Genomic DNA, 24,318 nt, shown 5'->3' on the forward strand with positions numbered 1-24,318 from the left:
ATTTTGTAAAACAATTCTTCAAAAATATTAAGGTCATGAAAGTAAAAGACTGAAGAACTGTTCCAGATTAAAAGAGACTAAAGAGACTTGACACAAATGAAATGCATGATCCTAGATTGGATCTTTCATCAGGGGAGAAAATTGCCATGAAGGACATTATGGGGATAATTGGTGAAATTTGAATATGGACTGTGTTCCAAATAATAGTATTGTGTGAGTGTTAAATTGTCTCAATTTGATATCTTTCTGTGGTTAAGAAAGAGAATGTTCTTGTTTTTAAAACATACATGCCAAAATATTTAGAGTTAAGGGGCATGATGATGTTTATATCTGACTCTCAAATGGTTTAGGAAAAAAACACATACAGAACAAGTAGGCAAATGGGGGAAAATGTTAATTGATGAATCGGGGTGAAGAGGATACTGGAATCATTTGTGTCATCTTGCAGCTCTTCCATATGTTTGAAATTATTTCAAAATAATTTTTCTTGAAATCTACTGTCTCAGAGGAATTACTAAAATGCTATAATGAGTAGAGTGCTGCTTTCATCATTAAAATAGAATAATGGGTTCAAAGTCTCTTGGGTAACTAGATCGTCCTTTTGTTCATTTTTTTCCTACTTGCATTTTGATTAGTTGTCACGAGATACCTGGTGAGAGTAATTAGGATCTAATGGATAGGCATTTTTTAAAGTGAAGCTAAAATAGAATTTTGAATATACCCAATTACTTCTTTTTCTGTAAGAAATATAACTGAGGTAGAAAACAGTATATTGATGAGATTAAATCTTAAAAGATTTACAATACAGTATTCAGCTTGTAGCAAGGGTTAAAAGAAATATGAACTCTCCTAAGCCTATATTAAATACTAATGACATATTTAACTCTTACAAGGCTTATTTATCTAAATATTTGCTTTCCTTCATCTTCTGAGGGAATTCATAGTATCTTTTGTCTTTGTTCTGGGCCATTTCTTGCCTTCTGGTGACCCTGATCTAATCTGTTTAGGAGTGCTAATTTTAAAGGAAAGCTGTTTAATTAACCTATTTTATACTGTTACTATGTGACCATTAATTGGTCTTAATTTCTTTTCTTACATGTGGTTCCTAACACATCAAAGGCTTTTAATTCCTGGTTAATGATTTCTCCATTCATACTGTCTTCTTAAAAGGAGCCTATCATTCTTATTCCAAACATTTTAAAACCACCAAATGAAATTGATTGATTATGCTGTAAATAAATTTACCCAGGTTTGTTTAAAGTGGTTTAGGCAGTACAATTGTTTCTTTGTATTTTCAAAGGGAAAAAGGATTGACTAAACAAAAATTGGGACAGTCACCTGTTATTGAACTCACAAACAATGAAATGAAATAAAATATTGGTTAATGCATGCTATTTCTAAAGTGATATAACAATTTTGTTATACTTTTGCAATTAATAAAATTTTCATTTATATTATTTAATGTATTAGGTTGAACCATATGAAATTGCCAGTCTTCAACAGTTTTCAACCTATAAAAATGGCTGTTTTATATAGTTTTAATCAAATGTGTGATTTTAGAAGCTCTTAAATTCACTTAGAATTTTAGTCACTTTAAAATTCACTTTCAGGGGCTGGCCCGGTGGCACAAGTGGTTAAGTGCGCGTGCTCTGCTGCGGTGGCCCGGGGTTCGCCGGTTCGGATCCTGGGCGCACACCGACGCACCGCTTGGCAAGCCATGCTGTGGTGGCATCCCATATAAAGTGGAGGAAGATGGGCATAGATGTTAGCCCAGGGCCAGTCTTGCTCAGCAAAAAAAAGAGGAGGATTAGCAGATGTTAGCACAGGGCTGATCTTCCTCACCAAAAAAAAAAAAAAAAAAAATTCACCTTCATAGTAGCTGTTTTATGTATAAATAAGTAAATATTGAATGCATCTGAAATTTCTCTTTGAACATAAGGCACGATTAGATGAATTTCAAATGAAGTAGGAGTAATTATGATGCTGGAATATGTATTGCTAGTGTAACTAAGCTATGTTATAAAACACCAAGAAATATGCAAAAAAATTACTATATTGTTAACAATTCTTTATGTATATTTGAAGGTATAAGATAAATCTTATTTAGAAATTTATGTATTTAAATCAGTTTTATTGAGGTATAACTCGCATACAGCAAAATTCTCCAATTTTTCATGTACAAGTTTGATGAGTTTTGACAAATGTGTACATTACCACAATCAAGATATCCAGCATTTCCATCACCATAAAAAGTTCCCTAGTGTCCCTTTGCAGTCTCTTCCCACCCTGTCCCAGCCTCTAGTGACCACTAGTCATTCTGTCACAATAGTTTTGCCTATTCTAGACTTTCATATAAATAGAATCATACAGAATGTTTTCTTGTGTGTTTGGCATTGTATTGTAAATATTTTTAATTTTCTGTATGTTATGATTTTTTTTCCCCGAAAGCCCCAGTAGATAGTTGTGTGTCATAGTTGCACATCCTTCTAGTTGCTGTATGTGGGACGCGGCCTCAGCGTGGCCGGAGAAGCGGTGCGTCAGTGCGCGCCCTGGATCCGAACCCAGGCCGCCAGTAGCGGAGCGCGCGCACTTAACCGCTAAGCCACGGGGCCGGCCCTGTTATGATGTTTTGACACCTGAAAAAACCTTTATCGGTAGAGAGAGACTGCCCTTTCCTGGGCTAGCCAGTGCTTAGAGATGGCAAAGGACCCAGCCTGAGCATGCCTTTGATATGCACACTAACCGGTCCAGAACCATCCCTCCTCTATCTGGCCCTTACACCCCAGGAGGCAATATTCCTCTGTCCTAATCATCTCTGGGCCAGGTGCCAGGGAGCTAGGGACCACTCTATAGGCCAGAGCCCACTGAAATTATTCAAACTAGCTGATCTTAAACTGCTCACCCTGCTCCTTGCCTGTCCTGAGGAAACCCCAATAAAGGCTGTGGCCTAAACCTTCCCCTCACTCCTGTCATCTGCCTCCTGACCACCCTAACGTCCTTCCCATACGGCCCTACGTGGCAAGCCCTGCCTCCTGTCTCTAGGAGCTGAGTATAATAAAGTTTGTTTTTTCCCAAGCTTCTACTCTGTCTCCTCCTACGGCTGCACCTGACTACTATCTCATACAAGAATACAAAACAGGCTTCTTTCATGTAGCATATCTATGCTTTGTATCAATAGTTTCTCCCTTTTTATTGCTAAGTAGTATGCTGTTATATGACTGTACCACAGTATGTTAATCCATTCGCCAGTTGATGGACATTTGGGTCATTTCCAGGTTTTGGCTAGTATAGATAACACCGCTATGAACATTTGTATACAAGTCTTTGTGTGGACTTAAGTTTTCCTTTATCTTGATTAAATACCTAGGAGTAGGATTCCTTAGTCAAGTTGCCAGACTGTTTTCAAGTGGCTGTACTACTTTACATTCTCACCAGCAATTTATGAGAGTTCTGGTTGACGCCATTTGATATTGTCATTCTTTTAAAATTTTTCCAGTCTAATGAGTATATAGTGTTATCTCCTTCTGGTTTTAAATTGCATATCCCTGATGACTAGTGATATGAAGCATCTTTGCATGTGCTTGTTGGTCATTCCTGTATTGCTCTCTTTTTTAAGAAAAGATAGACTATATTTCTTAGAGCATTTTTAGGTTCACAGCAAAATTGGGCAGAAGTTACAGAGATTGCGCATAGACCCCTGCCCCTACCCAAGCATAGCCTCCCCCATTATCAGTATCCCCCACCCTCAACAATTGTTGTGCCTACTTCAACACGTCGTCGTCACTCAGCGTCAATAGTTTACCTTCAAGTTCACCCTTGATGGTGTACGTTCTGTGGGTTTGGACACATGCATATTTACATGTATCTGCCATTATGATATCACACATAATATTTCCACTGCTTTAAACATCCTTTGTGCTCCGCCTATTTACCCCTTTCCTCCAGCCTCTGATCTTTTTACTGTCTTCACATTTTGCCTTTTCCAGAATGCCATATAGTTGGAATCATACATAGCTTTTTTCCGATTGTCTTCTTTCACTTAGTAATATAAATTTAAGTTTCCTCCATGTCCTTTTTAAAATTTATTTATTTATTTATTTTTTCCCCCAAAGCCAGGAGATAGTTGTATGTCATAGCTGCACATCCTTCTAGTTGCTGTACGTGGGATGCAGCCTCAGCATGGCTGGAGAAGCGGTGCGTTGGTGCGCGCGAGGGATCCGAACCCGGGCCGCCAGCAGCAGAGCGTGTGCACTTAACCGCTAAGCCACGGGGCCGGCCCTCCTCCATGTCTTTTCATGGCTTGATAGATCATTTCTTTTTAGTGCTGAATAATATTACATTGTATAAACCACAGTTTATTTATCTATTCATTACTGAAGGACATCTTAGTTGCTTCCAAATTTTGGCACTTATATGAATAAAGCTGCTATAGACATCCATGTGCATATTTTTGTATGGACATAAGTTTTCAGCCCCTTTGGGTAAATTCCAAGGAGTATGTTTGCTTGATCATATGGTAAGAGTATGTTTGGAAGACTGCCACACTGTCTTCCAAAATGGCTAGACCATTTTGCCTTTCCACTAGCAATGAATAAGCGTTCCTGTTGCTTGACATTGTTGCCAGCATTTGATGATGTTGGTGTTCTGGATTTTGGCCATTCTAATAGGTATAGAGTGGTATCTCATTGTTGTTTTAATTTGCATTTCTTTGATGACATATGATATGGAGCATCTTTCCATATACCTATTTGCTTTCTGTGTATCTTCTTTGGTGAGATATTTTATTAAGGTCTTTGGCCCATTTTTTTAATCAGGTTGGTTGTTTTCTAATTGTTGAGTTATAAGAGTTCTTTGTATATTTTGGATAACAGTCCTTTGTCAGATATGTGTTGTGCAAATATTTTCTCCCAGTCTGACTTGTCTTTTCTTTCCCCTGACATTATCTTTCTCAGAGCTTAGTGTTAAGTCCAGCTTACCACTTCCTTCTTTCATGGATCGTGCCTTCAATGTTAGCATCTAAAAAGTCATCACCAAAACCCAAGGTCGTCTAGATTTTCTCCTATATTATCTTCCAGAGGTTTTATAGTTTTGCATTTTATATTTAGGTCTATCATCCATTTTGAGTTAATTTTTGTGAATGATATAAGATTTGTATGTAGATTCGTTTTTTTGCTTGTGGATGTCCATTTTTCCAGCACCATTTGTTGAAAAGACTGTCTCTGCTCCATTTCATTTCTATTATTAGTAATTTGCATCCTCTGTCTTTTTTTCTTAGCCTGACTACAGGTTTATCAATTTTATTGATCTTTTCAAAGAACCAACTTTTGATTTCATTGATTTTTCTCTGTTGATTTCCTGCTTTCAATTTCACTGATTTCTGCTCTAAATTTATTTCTTCTTTTCTTCTGCTTGCTTTGGACTTAATTTGCTCTTCTTTTCTAGTTTCCCAAGATGGAAACTTAGGTGATTGATTTTAGGTCTTTTTTTGTAATGTATTCATTCAATGCTATAAATTTCCCTCTAAGCACTGCTTTCACTACACATATTTTAAGAAGTTGTGTTTTCATTTTTATTTAGTTCAAAATATTGTTTAATGTCTCTGGAGATTTCTTTGACCCATGTGTTATTTAGAAGTGTGTTGTTTAAGCTCTAAGTATTTTGGGGTTTTCCAGCTGTTTTTCTGTTAGTGATTTCTAGTTTAATTCTGTTGTGGTCTGAGAGCACATATTGCATTGTATGATTTCTGTTCTTTCACATTTGTTAAGGTGTATTTTGTGGCCCAGAATATGGTCTATCGTGGTGAATATTCCATGTGAGCTTGAGAAGAATGTGTATTCTGCTATTGTTGGATGAGTAGTTTATAGATGTCAGTTATATCCAGCAGATTGATGGTAGTGTTGAGTTTAACTGTGTCCCTATTGATTTTCTGCCTACTGAATCTGTTCATTCTGATAGAGGAGTGATGAAGTCTCCAACTCTAATAGTGGATTCATCCATTTCTCCTTGCAGTTCTATCAGTTTTTGCCTCAGGTGGTTTGACACTCTGTTGTTAGGTGCATACATGTTAAGGATTGTTATGTCTTGGAGAATTGTCCCCTTTAGCATTATGTAATGCCCCTCTTTATTGCTGATAACTTTCCTTGGTCTGAAGTCAGCTCTGTCTGAAATTAATATAGCTACTTTCTGCTTTCTTTTGATTAGTGTCAGCATAGTATATCTTTCTCCATCCATTTACTTTGTGTGCACGCGCGCGCGTGTGTGTGTGAGAGGAAGATTAGCCTTGAGCTAACACCTGTTGCCAGTCCTCCTCTTTTTTGCTGAGGAAGATTGGCCCTGGGCTAACATCCGTGCTCATCTTCCTCTACTTTATGGCCCTGGGCTAACATCCATGCTCATCTTCCTCTACTTTATGTGGGACACCTGCCACAGCATGGCTTGATGAGTGGTGCATAGATCTGCACCAGGGATCCGAACCTGCAAACCCCGGACTGCCAGAAGCAGAGCGTGCGAACTTCACCACGCCAGCGGGCCGGCCCCTCTCCATCCATTTACTTTTAATCTATGTGTCTTTATATTTATTTATTTTATTTTATTTTTTATTTTATTTATTTATTTTTCCCCCAAAGCCCCAGTAGCTAGTTGTATGTCACAGTTGCACATCCTTCTAGTTGCTGTATGTGGGACGCGGCCTCAGCATGGCTGGAGAAGCAGTGTGTCGGTGTGCGCCCGGGATCCGAACCTGGGCCGCCAGCAGCGGAGCGCACGCACTTAACTGCTAAGCCACGGAGCCGGCCCTGTCTTTATATTTAAAGTGGGTTTCTTGTAGATAACATGTGATTGGGTTTTGTTTGTTGATCCACTCTGACAATCTCTTTTAATTTGTGCATTTAGACCATTGATATCAAAGTGATTCTTGATATACTTGGATGCATATCTACTATATTTGTTACTGTTTTCTATGTTGTTTTTTGTTTCTGTGCTTTGTCTTCCACTCTTTTCTGCCTTATTTGTTTTTTTTTTTTAATTTTTTTAAAGATTTTATTTATTTATTTATTTTTCCCCCCAAAGCCCCAGCAGATTGTTGTATGTCATAGCTGCACATCCTTCTAGTTGCTGTATGTGGGACGCGGCCTCAGCATGGCCAGAGAAGCGGTGCGTCCGTGTGCGCCCGGGATCCGAACCCAGGCCGCCAGCAGCGGAGCACGCGCACTTAACCACTGAGCCATGGGGCCGGCCCTGCCTTATTTGGTTTTAATTGAGTATTTTATATATTCCATTTTCTCTCCTTTATTAGTATATCTGTTATACTTTTTTAAACTTTTTTTAGTGGTTGCCCAAGAGCTTGCAACATATATTTACAGCTAATCCAAGTCTGTTTTCAAATAACACTATACCACTTCACGGTAGTGTGAATACCTTAATAATAACAAAATAATCTAATTCCTCCCTTGTGTCTTCTGTATCTTTGCTGTCATTCATTGCACATATACATGTGTATATAAGCATACATAATTTAGTACATTGTTGGTATTGTTACTTTGAACAAACTGTTATCCTTAGATCAATTAGGAATAAAAAAGTGTTTTGTTTTTTTTTTTACCTTCACTTATTTCTTCTCCTATGCTCTTCCTTTTTCATATAGATTTGAGTTTCTGACTTATATAATTTTTCTTCTTAGAACTTCTCTTAATATTCCTTGCAGGGCAGGTCAACTGGTAATTTTTGTTTGTCTGAGGAAGTGTTTATTTCTTTTTCACTTTTGAAGGATAATTTTGCAGGGTACAGAATTCTAGATGGGTGTTTTTTTTTTTCTCTCTCTCTCAACACTTTAAATATTTTACTCTACTTTCTTCTTGCTTGAATGGTTTCTTAAGAGAAGTTGGATGTAATTCTTATCTTTGTTTCTCTATAGGTAAGGTGTTTTTCTTTTCCTATGGCTTCTTTCAGGGTTTTTTCTTTATTTCAATTTTCTATATTTTGAAAATCGCATGCCTATGTGTAGTTTTTTGGCATTTTTCTTGCTCATTGTTCTCTTAGCTTCCTGGATCTGTGGTTTTGTGTCTGACCTTAATTTGGAGGAAATTCTCAGTCATTATTATTTCTTCTGTTCTTTTCTGTCTTTCTTCTTTTCTCTCTTTTCCTTCTGGAATTCCCATTACACGTTTTACACCTTTTGTAGTTGTTCCACAGTTCCTGGGTATTGTATTCTGTTTTTTTTTCTCCAGTGTTTTTTCTCTTTGTTTTTTTTTCAGTTTTGGCAGTTTCTGTTGGGATATCCTCAAGCTCAGAGATTCTTTCCTCAGCTGTGTCCAGTCTACTAGTGAGCCCATCAAAGGCATTCTTCCTTTCCGTTACAGAGTTTTTGATCTCTAGTATTTCTTTTTGGTTCTTAGACTTTCCGTCTCTCTGCTTACGTTGCCCATCTGTTCTTGCATGCTGTCTACTTTATGCATTAGAGCCCTTAGCCTCTTTTTTTGTGTGTGTGTGAGGAAGATCAGCCCTGAGCTAACACCCATGCCAATCTTCCTCTTTTTCTGCTGAGGAAGAGTGGCCCTGGGCTAACATCCGTGCCCATCTTCCTCAACTTTATATGGGACGCCACCACAGCATGGCTTGACAAGCCATGTGTCGATGCACGCCCGGGATCTGAACCTGGGCCGCCAACAGCGGAGCGCGCGCACTTAACCGCTACGCCATGGGGCCAGCCCCCCCTTAGCATCTTAATCACAGTTGTTTTAAATTCCTGGTCTGATAACTCCAACGTCTTTGCCTGGTTTTGATGCTTGCTCTGTGTCTTCAAACTGTGTTTTTTGCCTTTTTAGTATGTCTTGTAATTTGTTTCTTGCTAGAAAGATGTTATGTGCTAGGTAAAAGGAACTTCTGTAAATAGGCCTTTAGTAATGTGGTGGTAAGGTGTGGGGGAGGGGAAGCATTCTATAGTCCTATGAGTAGGTCTCAATCTTCTAGTGAGCCTGTACCTCTGGATTGTGGACTTCATACATGCTTCTCAGATTTTCCCCCACTTTGGTGGGACAGGATGGCTAGTGTAGGTTAGAGTTGGATAATACCCTTCCTGTAGGTAAACTATACTCTGATAAAACCCCATCAAGTTAGGCTCTGGTTAACTAATTTCTCCTGAGGGCAGACCTTGTTAAGAAGAGAAGGATGCTCTGGCATATTTCAAAATGGTTCCTCCTTCTCTCCCCTTGCTGGAAGCACAAGGGAATTTTTCTCCCATATTCACTGTGAGAACCTGGTTAAGCTCCTGGAGGTGAAATTCACAAAAGTATGGGGGCCCTGGATGACTGGGTCCCCTGGAGTTTTTCTCTCTCAGACTTGTCAACGCTGAGTCTCCAGCAATTTGTCAGTTATGGTTCCGGTTTCCCTTCCTCAGCACTGGTTCCCTCGGAGGTTTTTGCTTGTGGGTTTCTGCTCTGGTAAGTTGTGATTCTTTCTGTTCACCTGTCAGTCTCTCCAATTTTAGAGGCAGTGGTTTGCCCTGTGAGTTGCTACGGTGATGGATCTAAGAAGAGTTGTTGATTTTGCAGGTTGTTCAGCTTTTTACTTGTTGTTAGGACAGAGTGATGACTTCCAGCTTCTTACATGTTGGACTAGAAACCAGAAGTCTCTATCTCTTTTTATCTGTTTATTAATCTTATTGAGTTGTAGGAGTTTTATATATATGCCGAATGCAAGTCTTTTATCAGATGTGTTTTGCAAATATTTTTTCCCAGTCCGTGGTTTGCCTTTTCATTTTTATAACAGGGTCTTTTGAAGAGCAAACCTTTGGTGCCATTGTTAAAATCAACTGAGCATATAAGTGAGTCTATTTCTGGACTGTATTCCATTGTGTCTATATTTATGCCATTACCATACTTTTTTGATTATTGTAACTTTATAATAAGTCTTGAAATCAGGTAGTGTAAGTCCTCCAATTTTGTTGTTCTTTTTCAAAATTTTTTTGGCTATTTGAGATATTTTGCGTTTCCATATAAATTTTAGAATCATTCTGTCAATTTCTATGAAAAAGTCTACTGGGATTTTGGTTGGGATTGTGTTGAATTTATAGATCAAATTGGAAAGAAGTGATACCTTAACAGTGTTGAATCTTCCATTCCAACATGGTATATCTTATTTAGATTTTAAAATTCTTTTAGCAGTGTTTCATAGTTTTCTTACACATACTATGTTAACTTTATTCCTAAGTATTTTGTGTATTTTGATGCTATTGTAGTATTTTTAAATTTTAATTTCTAGTTGTGTATTGCTGCTATAAGGAAATATAGTTGATTTTATATGGAGCTTTTATCCTGTGAACTTGCTGAATTCATTTATTAATTCTAACAGCTTTTTCCTAGATTTTATAGTATTTTCTACATAGATGATCGTGTCTTCTGTGAGTCAAGACTAAAGTTTTATTTCTTTCTTTTCAGTTCATATGCATTTTATTTTATCTTTTTCTCAGCTTATTTTACTGACTTAAAATCTCCAGTGGTACGATTTTGAATAGAAGTGGAGAGTGGACATCCTTGCCTCATTTCCAGTGTCAGGGGACTCCCATCATACTTTAGGCATTTTAAATGAGATTTAAAAGAACTATGATTCTCTTAACTGTTTTCTAGTCTAGTTGATTATTATACTCTGAGACTATGTTTGTATGATTTTGATCCTTTAAAATTTTTCAAAGCTTGTTTTATGGCCCAGAAAGAATATGATGTCGGGGCTGGCCTGGTGGCACAAGCAGTTAAGTGTGCACACTCCGCTGCGGCGGCCCAGGGTTCGCCGGTTCGGATCCCGGGCGCTCACTGACTTGCCGCTTGTCAAGCCATGCTGTGGCGGCGTCCCATATAATGTAGAGGAAGATGGGCATGGATGTTAGCCCAGGGCCAGTCTTCCTCAGCAAAAAAAAAAAAAGAGAGAAGGATTGGCAGATGTTAGCTCAGGGCTGATCTTCCTCTCACACACAAAAAAAATAATAAATAATACGATGTGTTTTGATGAATGTGCCATATGCACTTGAAAAGAAATGTGTTTTCTTCTGTATTTTGGTTAGAGTTCTGCCTGAAGAACTTCCTTTAGCATTCCTTGTAATGCAGGTTGGTTGGTGATAAATGTTTTACTTCTTATTTTTTTTGAAAAATGTCTTTAATTTGCCTTCATTTTTGAAAGAATTTCAGAGTGAGGGCTTTTTCTTTCCGTGCTTTAAAGATTTGTTCTGTTGTCTTCTGGCTTGCGTTATTTGTTTTTTTTTTTAAGTTTTGTTTTGTTTTGCTTTGCTTGAGGAAGATTCACCCTGAGCTAACATCTGTGCCAATCTTCCTCTATTTTGTATGTGGGTCACCACCACAGCATGGCCGCCGATCAGTCGTATAGGTCAGCGCCCGGGAACCGACCCTGGGCTGCTAAAGTGGAATGTGCCGAAGTTAACCACTAGGTCACAGGGCCAGCCCCTGGCGTGCATTATTTCTGATGAGAAGTCTGATATTATTTATCTTTGTTCTTTTGAATAAAAAGTCTCTCTACCCCTTCCCTGCTTTAAAGATTTTCTCCTTATCTCTGATCTTCAGTAATTTGATTATGAGGTGCCTCCATACGGTTTTCTTTATGTTTCTTCTGTGTAGGGTTCATTGAACTTGTTGTGTATGTGTTTATGGTTTTTATCAATTTTGCAAAAATTTTGGCCTTTTTTTCACGTTTTTTGTCTCTCCTTCTCCTTTCTGAAATTCCAGTTGTATGTACTGCTTGATATTGTTAGAGTTTGAGTTCACAGGTCACTAGTGCTCTGTACATTTCTTTCAGTTCCCCCCGTCCCATATGCTTTATTTTGGATAATTTCTAGTGCTACATCTTCCAAATTCACAGATTTTTTCTTTTGCAGAGTCTAATATGCTATTAATCCCATCTAGTGAAGCTTTCATTTTAGATATTGTAATTTTCATGTCTAGAAGTTCCATTTGGGTAGTTTTTATATCTTCCCTCTTGCTCCTCATAGTGTCCGTGTTTTGTTATGGAGCATATTTCTTTTTTTAAAAATTGTTTTATTGAGTTCATAATGGTTTATAACATTGTGTAATTTCAGGTGTACATTATTATTTATCAGTTTCTGTATAGACTGCATCGAGTTCACCACGAGTAGTGTAATTTTTATCTGTCACCGTACATATGTACCCCTTTACTCCTTTCTCCTTACCCCTTTCCCCTTTGTTACTCACTAATCTGTTCTCTTTATCCATGTGTTTGTTTATCTTCCACATATGAGTGAAATCATACAGTGTTTGTCTTTCTCTGTCTGGCTTATTTCGTTCAACATAATACCCTCACGGTCCATCCATGTTGTTGCAAATGGGACGATTTTGTCTTTTTTTCATGGGTGAGTAGTATTCCATTGTATACATATACCACATCTTTACCCATTTATCAGTTGATGGGCACTTGGGTTGCTTCCACATCTTGGCTATTGTGAGTAATGCTGCAATGAACATAGGGGTGCATAAATCTCTTTGTATTGCTGATTTCAAGTTCTTTGAATAAATACCCAGTAGTAGGATTGCTGGATCATATGGTATTTCTATTTTTAATTTTTTGAGAAATCTCTGTACTGTTTTCCATAGTGGCTACACCAGTTTGCATTCCCACCAACAGTGTATGAAGGTTCCCTTTTCTCCACATCCTCTCCAACATTTGTTATTTTTTGTCTTGTTAATTCTGACAGGTGTAAGGTGATCTCATTGTAGTTTTGATTTATAGTGATGTTGAACATCTTTTCATGTGCTTGTTGGCCATCTGCATATCTTTGGAAAAATGTCTGTTCATGTCCTCTGCCCATTTTTTGATCAGGTTGTTTATTTTTTTGTTGTTGAGTTGTATGAGTTCTTTATATATTTTGGAAATTAACCCCTTGTCAGATATATGGTTTGCAAATATTTTCTCCCAGTTGGTGGGTTGTCTTTTGGTTTTGTTCATGGTTTCCTTTGCCTTGCAGAAGCTCTTTGTCTGATGTAGTCCCATTTGTTTTTTTCTTTTGTCTGCCATGCCTGAGTAGACATGATATTTAAAAAGATGCTGCTGAGACCAATGTCAAAGAGTGTACTGCCTATATTTTCTTCTAGGAGTTTTATGGTTTCAGGTCTTACATTCAAGTCTTTAATCCATTTTGAGTTAATTTTTGTGTATGGTGTAAGATAATGGTCTACTTTGATTCTTTCATATGTGGCTGTCCAGTTTTCCCAATACCATTTATTGAAGAGACTTTCCTTTCTCCATTGTATGTCCTTGGCTCCTTTGTTGAAAATTAGCTGTCCAGAGATTTGTGGTTTTATTTCGGGGCTTTCAATTCTGTTCCATTGATCTGTGTGTCTGTTGTTGTGTCACTGCCATACTGTTTTGATTACTATTGCTTTGTAGTTTATTTTGAAGTCAGGCATTTTGATGCGTCCAGCTTTGTTGTTTTTTCTCAGGATCGCTTTGGCTATTTCATGGTCTTTCGTTGTTCCATATAAATTTTAGGATTCTTTTGTTCTATTCCCATGAAGAATGTCATTGGGATTGTACTGGGTCTATGGAGTGTATTTTTAATAGCTGTGTTAATGTCCTCATCTGCTAATTCTTTCATCTCTCTTATTTCTTGGTCTGTTTCTGATTGATTTTTTTATCCTGGTTGTGAGTCATTTTCTTGCCTCTTTTAATGTCTGGTAATTTTTTATTGGATGCTAGACATTGCAAATCTTATGTTTTGAGGTGCTGTGTTTAATTGTATTCCTTTAAAGAGTGTTGGACTTTCTTCTGAAGCTTACTTACGTTACTTGCGATCAATTTGAACCTTTTGAGTCTTACTTTAAGCTTCGTTAGGGTAAACATAGAACAACCTCTAGCTCTATTAGAAAGCAGTGTCCTTTCCAGGACTCTATTAAATGCCTCTTTTATTAACAAGGGCTTTCTGCTCTGGCTAGTAGAACCGCAAACTAGTGCCAGTTCTGTCTCAACTCCAGGATTTGTTCAGCTTACTGCTTCCTGGGAGTTCTTTCCCTAGCCTCATTGAGTTCCACGCCACACGTGCAGATGATTATTCTGCAAAATATTCCAGGAAACTCCTCTGCAGATGCCCAGAATTCTCTCTCTATGCTGCTCCTTTCTCTGTTGTATTTTGCTCTTCAAATCCTTACTGCCTCAGCCTCTCTGAACTCTAGCCTCTATCTCATCAATTCAGCAAGATTGTTGGGCTCTGTTTGAGTTTCTTTTCCCTGCATTGCAGCTTGGAAATTTCCTTCAGGCAGTAAGCTCTGGCACTTGTATGGCTCACCTTATTTTTTTTTCTCTCTGAGATCATAGGTCTTCACTGCAGTTATCCAGTGTCTGAAAAACAATTGTTTCGTGTATTTTGTCCAGTTTCCTAGTTGTTTATGGTGGAAGGGCAATTCCCATAGTAGTTAAACCTTCATAGGCTGAAGCAGAAGTCCTCTTTAAATTTTATACTTTGCAAACCTTTTAGAATAATTGGAAGAAATAAATTCTGTCCTTTCACCTTTTTTTTTTTTTTCATGAGGAATATTGGCCCTGAGCTAACATCTGTTGCCAATCTTCCCCTTTTTGCTGAGGAAGATTAGCCCTGAGCTTACATCTGTGCCCATCTTCCTCTATTTTGTACGTGGGATGCCACCACAGCATGGTTTGATGAGTGGTGTGTAGGTCTGCATCTGGGATCCGAACCTGGGAACCCCAGGCCGCCGAAGTGGAGCACGCGAACTTAACCACTACACCACTGGGCCGGCCTCAATCCTTTTACCTTTTAACTAGTTCACTCCATCTTCTCCACGCTCCCTCTTCTGGATTTGTATTTACTATGAAAGAAATTGATTTCATGTTCTGTTGAAACTCGAATGTAATATATATCCTTAAATTATTTGCATGTGAGGGCATCTCAAAATATAGGTTCATGTGGCCTCTCCGGTGGTGTAGTGGTTAAGTTGGCGTGCTCCGCTTTGGCGGCCCAGGGTTTGCAGTTTTGAATCCTGGGCACGGACCGACACACCATTCATCAGGCCACGCTGTGGCAGCATCGCATACACAAAAAAGAGGAAGATGGGTGCAGATGTTAGCTCAGGGCCAATCTCCCTCACCAAAAAAGAAGAAAAAGAAAAATTGCGGGTTCACACTAGATTTTAAAATTTCTCTTAATATGGTGTAGGGGGGCGTTTATACTTTTTTTTAAATTGAGCTATAATTGACATACAACATATTAGTTTCAGGTATATATGTTTTTATTGTTATTTATTAACTAACTTCTGGCCTAGAGCTAAATGGCCTTCATTCTGAGCATCGTAGATGAGACTCCTCTTTCACTCTCTTTCCAAATACATAGAGCCCTGAATCATTGAAGAGGCTAAGTGGGTTTTTGTGTTTTTTAAGTTGCTCTGGGCTTGTTTTTCTTCGCTGGATTTGTTCTTTGCCAAAATACATTATATACAATTCTTGTTATTGTCGCTTGTAACTTAATTCAATGTTTGTCTGCTACTGTTCTCATCTTGTTCACTTGAGTAATGCTTAATTTAAAAATGTAAGCAGTGTTTTACTTGTCTGATTTTTTTTTTTCCTAGGTGGTATAGCTGTATGCTGGGAAAGAAATGCAGCCTTGCTCCTCTGAAGGAAGAACTTCGCATCCAAGGAGTAAGGCTTTGTCATTACTGTTCTAGTGTATCTCCTTTTTTTTTTAAATTTTTTTTGCTGGGAAAGATTCGCCCTGAGCTAACATCTGTTGCCAATCTTCCTCTCTTTTTTTTTTTAACCCTCCCCAGAGCCCTAGTACATAGTTGTATATTCTAGTTGTAAGTCCTTCTCATTCTGTGTGAGCTGCTGCCACAGCATGGCTACTGACAGAGGAGTGGTGTGATTCCGCAGCTGGTAACTGAACCCAGGCCGCTGAAGCAGAGCTCACTGAAGTTTAACCGCTAGGCCATCAGGGCTGGCTCTGTATCCACTTCTGATGGTAGTTGGAGTATAGGATTTTCTTTTATACCTTGAAACTCTAAGTGTGGTTATTTTGTTTTATTTTTGCTTGTTTATTTTTTAATTTTGTAATTTTGGGGCTAAAAGAGACTTTTTATAAATAATTAAAATAATGCCTCCTTTAACAATTGTAACAGAGAAAAGGTGGGGAAAATAGGATAGGTAGAATAGCAGAGAGAAACTAAAAGTCAAAAAACCTGGTGTCTACCTATTACTGACCCTGCATCTGACTCCTTTATAATTGTGGAAACTGAAGGCTACATAGTAAGTTTAAGGGGCTTGTTCCAGGTCACGTCTAGTTATCAAAGAACAGCTAGATCCAGAACGATCCTCAGTCCAGTGTGCTTCCCACTATGGTGCAGTCCACATGAGTGCAGCCCCTTCTGTTTTGAAAAGCAGGTAGCAAATAAATATTCCCAGTTGATTGTGTTTTGGCATGAGTAAGCATGAGCAGGATGACTTTTCAGAGAAAGGGGTCAGATATGGCATCAGTGGTAGAAACCAAGCTTCTGATTTCTGGTTTCTCTCTGACATTCTACTCATCTTGTTTTCCCTACCACACCTTTTATTTTTTAAAATTGTAACAGCTGCAAAGTAGTTCCATTTTCTTTCCTAAAATCTGATGGGCAAAAGGGAGACTACATAGCTGTGTCTAGCCAGGCCTCGGTGATTCTCTCTTTTAAAAAAGAAAACAAAAAACCGTTTGATTCATTTTACCAGTGATTCTCTGAAATCATGGTATTTCATGTGTTTTAGGTGTTTCATGTATTTGGACTTTCAAGCCAGAACTATAAATTTTCTCTAATGTTTTATGGGAGGAAAAAACCCCATAACTTTGTTGAGAGATAATTTATTCATTGTTTATTAGGCAGCTGTGCATAATTGTTTTTGAATGGTAGTGTTTGTTAACTGATAAAAAGAAAGACAAACACATAATTTAACATGAGGCAGCAGCCAGAAACATTGGTAGAATGACTTTAATTTGATGAGATGCTATTTGTTGGTTTCAGGTTCCTAAAGTCACCTATACTGAATTCTGTCAAGGTCGGACAATGAGATGGGCTTTAGCTTGGAGTTTTTATGATGATGTAACAGTACCAGTAAGTAGAGACCTTGCTTCAGTTTCTCCAAATACCAGCACATGGTGGGTTTTAATAGGTCATAAATGAACTAAATCTTGTACTGTCCTGTTTCCCTGAAGTTTGCCCCAAATGCTTATATCATGTGGAGAGTGGTTGTAAACCAGACACAGTCCTGGAATGCTGACTCTGGTGACTGTGGAGCCTTTCTCTGTGGGTTTGTGCAACACAGTGATTCTTGCTCAGCAAACATAAATGAATTGGAAATGCATCTTTTTTGAATTAAAAATTCAGGTATTGTAACCTGTTAGAAACACCTTGCGGGTATAATTATTCTGTTGGACATTCCTCAAGACATGAAATTGAAGTCTGTTTATTTTCCTTTATCACTGCTGCTTTCCTAGAGTAGCTGTCTCCTGGGGTTCCTGGGTGAATATAGAAATTGCCATTTTGGGTTGCAGTCTTTGGGTGTGTAACACTTAGGATCTTCACTAGAATGATCCCCATCTTGGCTTTAAGATGAGCACTAGAATATCGATCAGTTTTGAAGCTGAGTGATCCGATGTTATCCTAGTCTTTCTGTTTTGTGTGTGCTTGAGCTTGAACATTTTCTGTAATAGAATGTTTTAAAAAATGATTTGTTCCACAAACTTCTCTTTGTCCTCTCTGCTGCCTTACGTAAAGGAGAGAGGCTTATGAACTGACTAGGAAGAATAATTTTTCTGGGCTGTACTGAGAGGTGGTAATAGTATACCATCTATTTGTTCTCACATTTCCTTCACAAGAGTAATTGACTTATTGTTGCCTGGAGCCTCCCGCCTTAAGTCTACGCACACGTTGCTTGGCGAGTGCTCCTTCTTCCCATAGTATTTGTGGAAGCCTACTACCTGGTCCTTCAGGTCTCTAAACCCCTGTACATACAATATTCTTGTTCTGGGTGCTTCTCTCCCAAGGTCTTGGCTGCTCTTGGTCTCTAAAGTCATCTTAAATGTTGTTGTATCTATGAGCCTCTTTCCCTTCTCTCATAGGGCAGAGGAGTTAGAGACATGCGCAGAAGTACAAGGGGACAATTTGCAGATGGTTCTGAATACATGAGCTCAAATTTGAAACTGAGCCCATCCTTCCTGTGCTCTGCAGCTAGATGTGCTGCTGGGTTGAAATAAGTTTCCCAGTCAAGTTTGAATGGCCTGTCCAGTGGAAGCCTAGACTTGCCTCTGTACAATGCAATAGGGTATCTAGAGGTTAGTGTTTGAAATATTCACTAGTTAAAAAGATGTTTCTGCTTTTTTGACCTCCCTGAAGGGTTATCCTTTTGTTGTCTTCTAGAATACCAGGGCTTTCACACCAAATGGTTGAAATCATTAGTAGTACCCTAGGTTATCCCTGTGCAGACACTAACAGCTGCAAGAAAGTGGAACTGCACCTGTTTCCAAATGCTTTCTGTTTAACTTGCTTCCTACATTTGTTGGCAATGCAAGTGGAAGAGCTGATAATGAGCTCTGGCATTCTCCACGCCATCTCAGAGACGAGAGTCGCCCTTGCCCTCTTGGGTTAGTAGCTATTTCAGATCAGAGTATCAAAGAGCGCTGTGTGTCTGTGTTAGCAAAATCAGCTTAATTTGAAAAGGAATCTTCTAAGCCTGCCTACCTCCCTCTCTGTCTTTTAGGCCATCCTTGAGCCCTGTTCATAGTTTTAGCCATCAAAGAATGCCTCTTGCTAAGGGCCTCAGGTTTCTCCCATGCCGTAGTGCTCATCCCTCCCTACCACTACCCCAGCCGAAAGCTGTTAATAATGAACTCCCAAGAGTTCCATTAGGTGCACTTAAACTGCTACAGGGAAAATGGCAATTTCTGATTTGTGGTAACCCAGCAACAGTTTCTTAGCAGTGGTTCCCTTGATCAGCAACTGCTTTCCCAAGGGTAACCCCAGAGCACTCATGAGGTGTTCAGTGGGCCGTCATCTTGGTTCTCCTTCCCTCTACCTGGACCTCTCCCCAACCTTTGCTTTTGAAATGCTCACCTGACTTTCTCCTTCTTGTTCCTGTTGTGGGTGGGGAGAGAGGAGGATGCTGCATTAGATGAGGAGAGGAAGCCAAGGACTAGAGCTAGTTAAAGCAGAAATATTGACCTACTTCCCCACCCCACCCGCATTCCTGCCTCTTTAGGGTAAATGTGCAAGTTACTATGGCAACTTCTGTTTTCACTTGTCTCAGGCGTACTAACTCCTTTCTGTTGGTGCTGAATGCTAAAAAATTCTAATTCACTGCTGATTCAGGTGCCTACACTAAGCCCATTGCTCTTGTCTGGATTTATTTTAGCAACAAAAAGACAAGTTTTAGTGTTGATAGGATTTTTGTGAAGTCATTTCTGACTGATGATGACTATAAGGAAGCATCTTATAAGGACTGTTCTTGACAGAATTTTAACAAGCTGCTTAGAATGCCTCTTTGTCCCAGCTTCTCCTCTAACTGCTCAAGGTGTTATTCTAGCTTTGCTTTGCTTTGCTTTCAGAAGTTTGACACTTTTTAAAAGAAAAAGGAAAAATAATGTGGCTCTAGTAAGTTGTGCACTCTTGGTATGAGCATTGCCCAGGAACTATGGTTTTAAAAAATTATCCCCCTGCTTTTAAGATATTTCCTGAGACTTTCCTGTCTAGGGAGTAGTAACTAGAGGGCTTTTTGGAGAGCAGATGGAGGGAAGGGGTCAAATTAATTAGGTAGCCTTGCTAGTGTCAAGCTGGGGTCTCTTGACAGTACTCTACTTACTACTCCATAGGTTTTCAAACTAGTTCTAGGTAGATTAGGGATTCTGCGTAGGTGCCCCAGGGGATGATAGTTGGGGACAGGTGTCGGGTTGGCACTTCAGGCTTCAGTCTCATTATATCCAGAGCTGATCTGCTTTTGTCAATATTATGTATTGATTTTATTTCTTGTAAGGATTCTGCTGTTAAGAAGTGGTTTGAAAACCAGTACTAAACCAGGCTATACATTATGCTATAAAACAGATTTGATGTTTTAAACAAATTAGAGAGCTGACTTCTTGAGCAAAACCAAAGCTAGGGACCCTCTTTTTAGTTACAGTTATGCGCCGTATAACTTTATCAACTTTAGACAGTTTCAATTGCCTTGATTCCGTTTCTGTTCAGATGTAATTTTGTAAACTGTTTTTTAAAGAATTGAAATATACATGCTTTTATAAAAACATATCTGTTATACATTTATGTCTTAATGACTTATTTAGCAGTGACCCAAATTCCCTACTGTGCTCACTCCCAATTACTAACCCCTCCATCTCTCAATATCCTGCTGTCTACATGGTTGGTTTTGCCTGTTTGCCCTCTTTAGTATCTGCCTTCTTTCATGCAAATTATGTGTGTGGGATTCATCCATATTGTTGTGCAAAGGAGAGTTCATCCTTTGGAACAGTATTACTCTGTCGTATGAATATACTACAATTTATTTATCCACTCTGCTATTTAGAGACATTTGAATTGTTTGCAGTGTGCAGGTATTATGAATAATGTTTCTGTGAACATTCTTGTACAGTAATTTTACATTTCAGTTGAGTATAAACCTAGGAGTGGAACTGCTGGGTCATGGGGAATGAGTAAGTTTAACCATAGTAAAGCTTCCTACAGGGGTTGTTTACACCCAGCAGTGTTGGATAGTATTAGCAGTTGCTCCACATCCTCACCAACACTTGATATTCTAACAGTTGTATTGTTGTGTTTCTAATTTGCATTTCTCTAATAACTAATGAAATTTAACATCTTTTTAGATATCTATTGATTATTTGGCTATGTTCTTTATGTCAAATGTCTGAAGCTCTTGCCTATTTTGCTACTAGATTTTCTGTCCTTTTTTTAAAAATTGATTTGTAGGCATTTTAAATATTTTCTGGAAATAACCCCCCTTTAGTTGTGTATGTTACTAATATCATCTCCCAGACTATAGCTTTTGATGAACAAAAAATTTGTAATTTTAATGTAGCCCAACGTACCAGTCTTGTCAGTTGTGGTTAGTGTTTTTTGTGTCTTATTAAGAAATCTTTCTTTACCTCAATCAAGGTCCTGAATATATTCTTCTATATTATTTTCTAGAAGCTTTATCATTTGATTTTTCACATTCAAAGAACTTTTTTTTTTTCTTTTTTATTATTATTTTTTTTGTGTGAGGAAGATCAGCCCTGAGCTAACATCCGTGTTAATCCTCCTCTTTTTGCTGAGGAAGACTGGCTCTGAGCTAACATCTACTGCCAATCCTCCTCCTTTTTTTTTTTCCCCAAAACCCCAGTAGGTAGTTGTATGTCATAGGTGCACATCCTTCTAGTTGCTGTATGTGGGACGCGGCCTCAGCATGGCCTGAGAAGCGGTGCATCGGTGCGGTGCGTGCCCGGGATCCGAACCCCGGGCCACCAGTAGTGGAGCATGTGCACTTAACCGCTAAGCCACAGGGCTGGCCCTCAAACAACTTTTTAAGAAAACTTTTTATTAGGGAAATTTCAGATTTATAAAAAAACAGAAAGAATAGTTTAATGAATTCCCGTTTACCTGTCACCCACTTCAGCTATTGACAGTTCATGGCCATTCTTGTTCCATCTGTACTCCTGTGTACTCCTTTCCTCCTGCCCTCATTACGAAGCAAATCTCAAACAGTGTATTATTTCATCCATAACTATTTTCATATTTATCTCTATAAGGTAAAGCTTTTTTTAAAAAAATATAACCACCATATCATAATCACACCTAAAAAAATTAACTAATTCCTTCATGTCAGCCAGTTGATCAAATTTTTATTGTCTCAAATGTTTTAAAGTTTGTCAAACTAGAATCTTAATGTTTTATACATTGCAGTTGGTTGATATGTCCTTTAAATTGCTTTTTCTCTGTAGTATCCCCTCCTTCTCTCCTTCCCCTCTTCTCTCACTCCCTCCCTTTTAATTTGTTTGTTGAAGAAACTGGGATATTTATCTTATTGAGTTTTTTACATCTGGACTTTTCTGAGTGAATCTGCATGGTGTTAACATGTTCCTTAGACCCTGTGTTTCCTGTAAATTGGTAGTTAGATCTAGAGGCTTGATCAGATACAGGCTTGATTTTGGGGAGGGGACGGGGCGGAGAGGGGTGAGACTGCTTTCTAGGAGGTGTTTGGTATACTTTCATCAAGAGGCACACAATGTTTAAATAGTTTTTTTTAAATTAATTAATTAATTTATTCCCCCCCCAAAGCCCCAGTAGATAGTTGTATGTCATAGCTGCACATCCTTCTAGTTGCTGTATGTGGGACGCGGCCTCAGCATGGCCGGAGAAGCAGTGCGTCGGTGCGCGCCTGGGATCCGAACCCGGGCCGCCAGCAGCGGAGCGCACACACTTAACAGCTAAGCCATGGACCGGCCCGAGAGGCACATAATGTTTGCTTGTGTCTTGTTGTAATGTGAGCAGTCATTGATGATCATTGCCTAGATCCATTAATTCATTTAGAGTTGCAAAATGTTACAGTTCTATCGTTCCTTCTTTATTAGCTGAAGTACTTTCATAAAGAGAAACTTCCCTTATCAATTATTTGGTTACCTTGGGGTACAGTTCCTCTGGTAAAGGTAGGATAAATGCTTGATTATTTTACTTTATTTTTCAGTTTTAAAAATAATGAGTTGGTGGTTCCCTAGCATCTCCCACAAATGACCAGAGAGAGTGGTTTGGGTTTTGTTTTTAGAGTGTTATGAACTCATGGGTTTATGCTTTCAGTATTTTTCAAGGTATTACATGTATTATCTTTATTGATGCACAGGTTGTGTCCCACCTTTGGCCATGGGGAGTTTATTCAACTTGACTCCTGAGTGCTCTTACCATGATCATTATAGTCTTTGGTCGCTTCCTTGCTTTCTAGTGTGACAAGTTGTTCCTGGCTCATTTTTCTTTCTGTCCCAGACCTGGAATCAGCCATTTCTCCAAGGACCTCTGGTTTATTTTAGTGGGAAATGGTATTTAGAGGTATTTATGGTCACTAAGTTGGTCATTGTTTCTAGGCTTTTTCAGTGGGTAAAGTTAGGAATTCTTTTGTCTTTTTAAAGATAAAATACATCCTAAATTCACGCTGATACTTTCTATTCATTTTCCACTTAACTTCATGAATTGTCCATCTGTATCTCCCATTCACAAATTCCATGCCAAAAGTCTTAGTCCTCAACCATACTTATATAATTACTTATTTGTTTTGACCCACGATATATCACAACAGTCTCAAAATGAACATTACAATCAACAAAATGATTTGCAAAAATAGGTATTTTTTTCTTTTTTCATTTCTTTTGTCTTGGGGACTATCTCATGATGGATTCTAAAGTCATTTGGAATGTTTCCTCTTTGTGGATTTATGCCACCAAGTCCATACACAGTTAGGTTCATTTGTTTCATTTTGCTTTATATTTTTAGGAATTGCCCTTTTTTGTGTTAAATTTTGTTTTGTAATTGTAAAAGATATTTACATGGTTTCAAAATCAAATCTCAAAAAAAAAGTTATAGTCAGAAGTCTAGGTTCTTTCTCTTACCTTTTTTACCCTAATCCCTCACTTCTTCATAGATTACTATTTAAACGATTTTATAATTTATCCTTCCATTGTTTTTTTTTTAAATATGAGGAAATACACATAAAGAGTTATAACCACCCCCTTCTTAGATAGGTAGCATTCTACATAAACTTTTCTTTCCTTTGCTTTTTCACTTTTACTGTTTTTACATATATCCTGGGGATGATTTCAGTTTTAAGCAGTAACCTGTCAGATTAAGATAATAGAAATGGGGGCCGGCCCGGTGGCGTAGCGGTTAAGCGCGCGTGTGCCGCTTTGGCGGCCCGGGGTTCACAGGTTCAGATCCGGGGCACGCACTGACACACCGCTTGTTAAGCCATGCTGTGGTGGCGTCCCATATAACGTAGAGGAAGATGGGCACGGATGTTAGCCCAGGGCCAGTCTTCCTTAGCAAAAAGAGGACTGGCAACAGATGTTAGCTTGGGACTAATCTTCAAAAAAAAAATTAATTAAAAAAGAAAAAACGATAATAGAAATGTCCGCTGCACTGTTCACAAGGAAGCTACACCCTTACTAAACGACAAAATATTCAGTCCACTTCATGGCAGCATGAGAGAGTGGCTGTCCTTCCCAGCACACCTGCGGTCTGTATTCCAGCCAGGTGTCAGTGTTGGCCCCTTGGCTTTGTTTCTCCAAATAATGATGGCCTTTGC

At 38.6% G+C, this 24,318-nt stretch overlaps 1 protein-coding gene across 1 annotated transcript in view; it reads left to right on the forward strand.

The window, feature by feature from the left end:
* The window catches only part of METTL16 (methyltransferase 16, RNA N6-adenosine), an 84,239-nt gene that overhangs the window by 47,518 nt on the left and 12,403 nt on the right, over positions 1-24,318 (forward strand). The window contains exons 7-8 of the mRNA XM_058560097.1: positions 15,594-15,663; positions 17,013-17,102. Of these exons, the coding sequence (XP_058416080.1) occupies positions 15,594-15,663; positions 17,013-17,102 (160 nt within the window). The remainder of the gene's footprint in view (positions 1-15,593; positions 15,664-17,012; positions 17,103-24,318) is intronic.

Source organism: Diceros bicornis, chromosome 18, assembly GCF_020826845.1.
Source record: "Diceros bicornis minor isolate mBicDic1 chromosome 18, mDicBic1.mat.cur, whole genome shotgun sequence".
In the NCBI taxonomy this organism is placed as follows: Eukaryota; Metazoa; Chordata; class Mammalia; order Perissodactyla; family Rhinocerotidae; genus Diceros; species Diceros bicornis.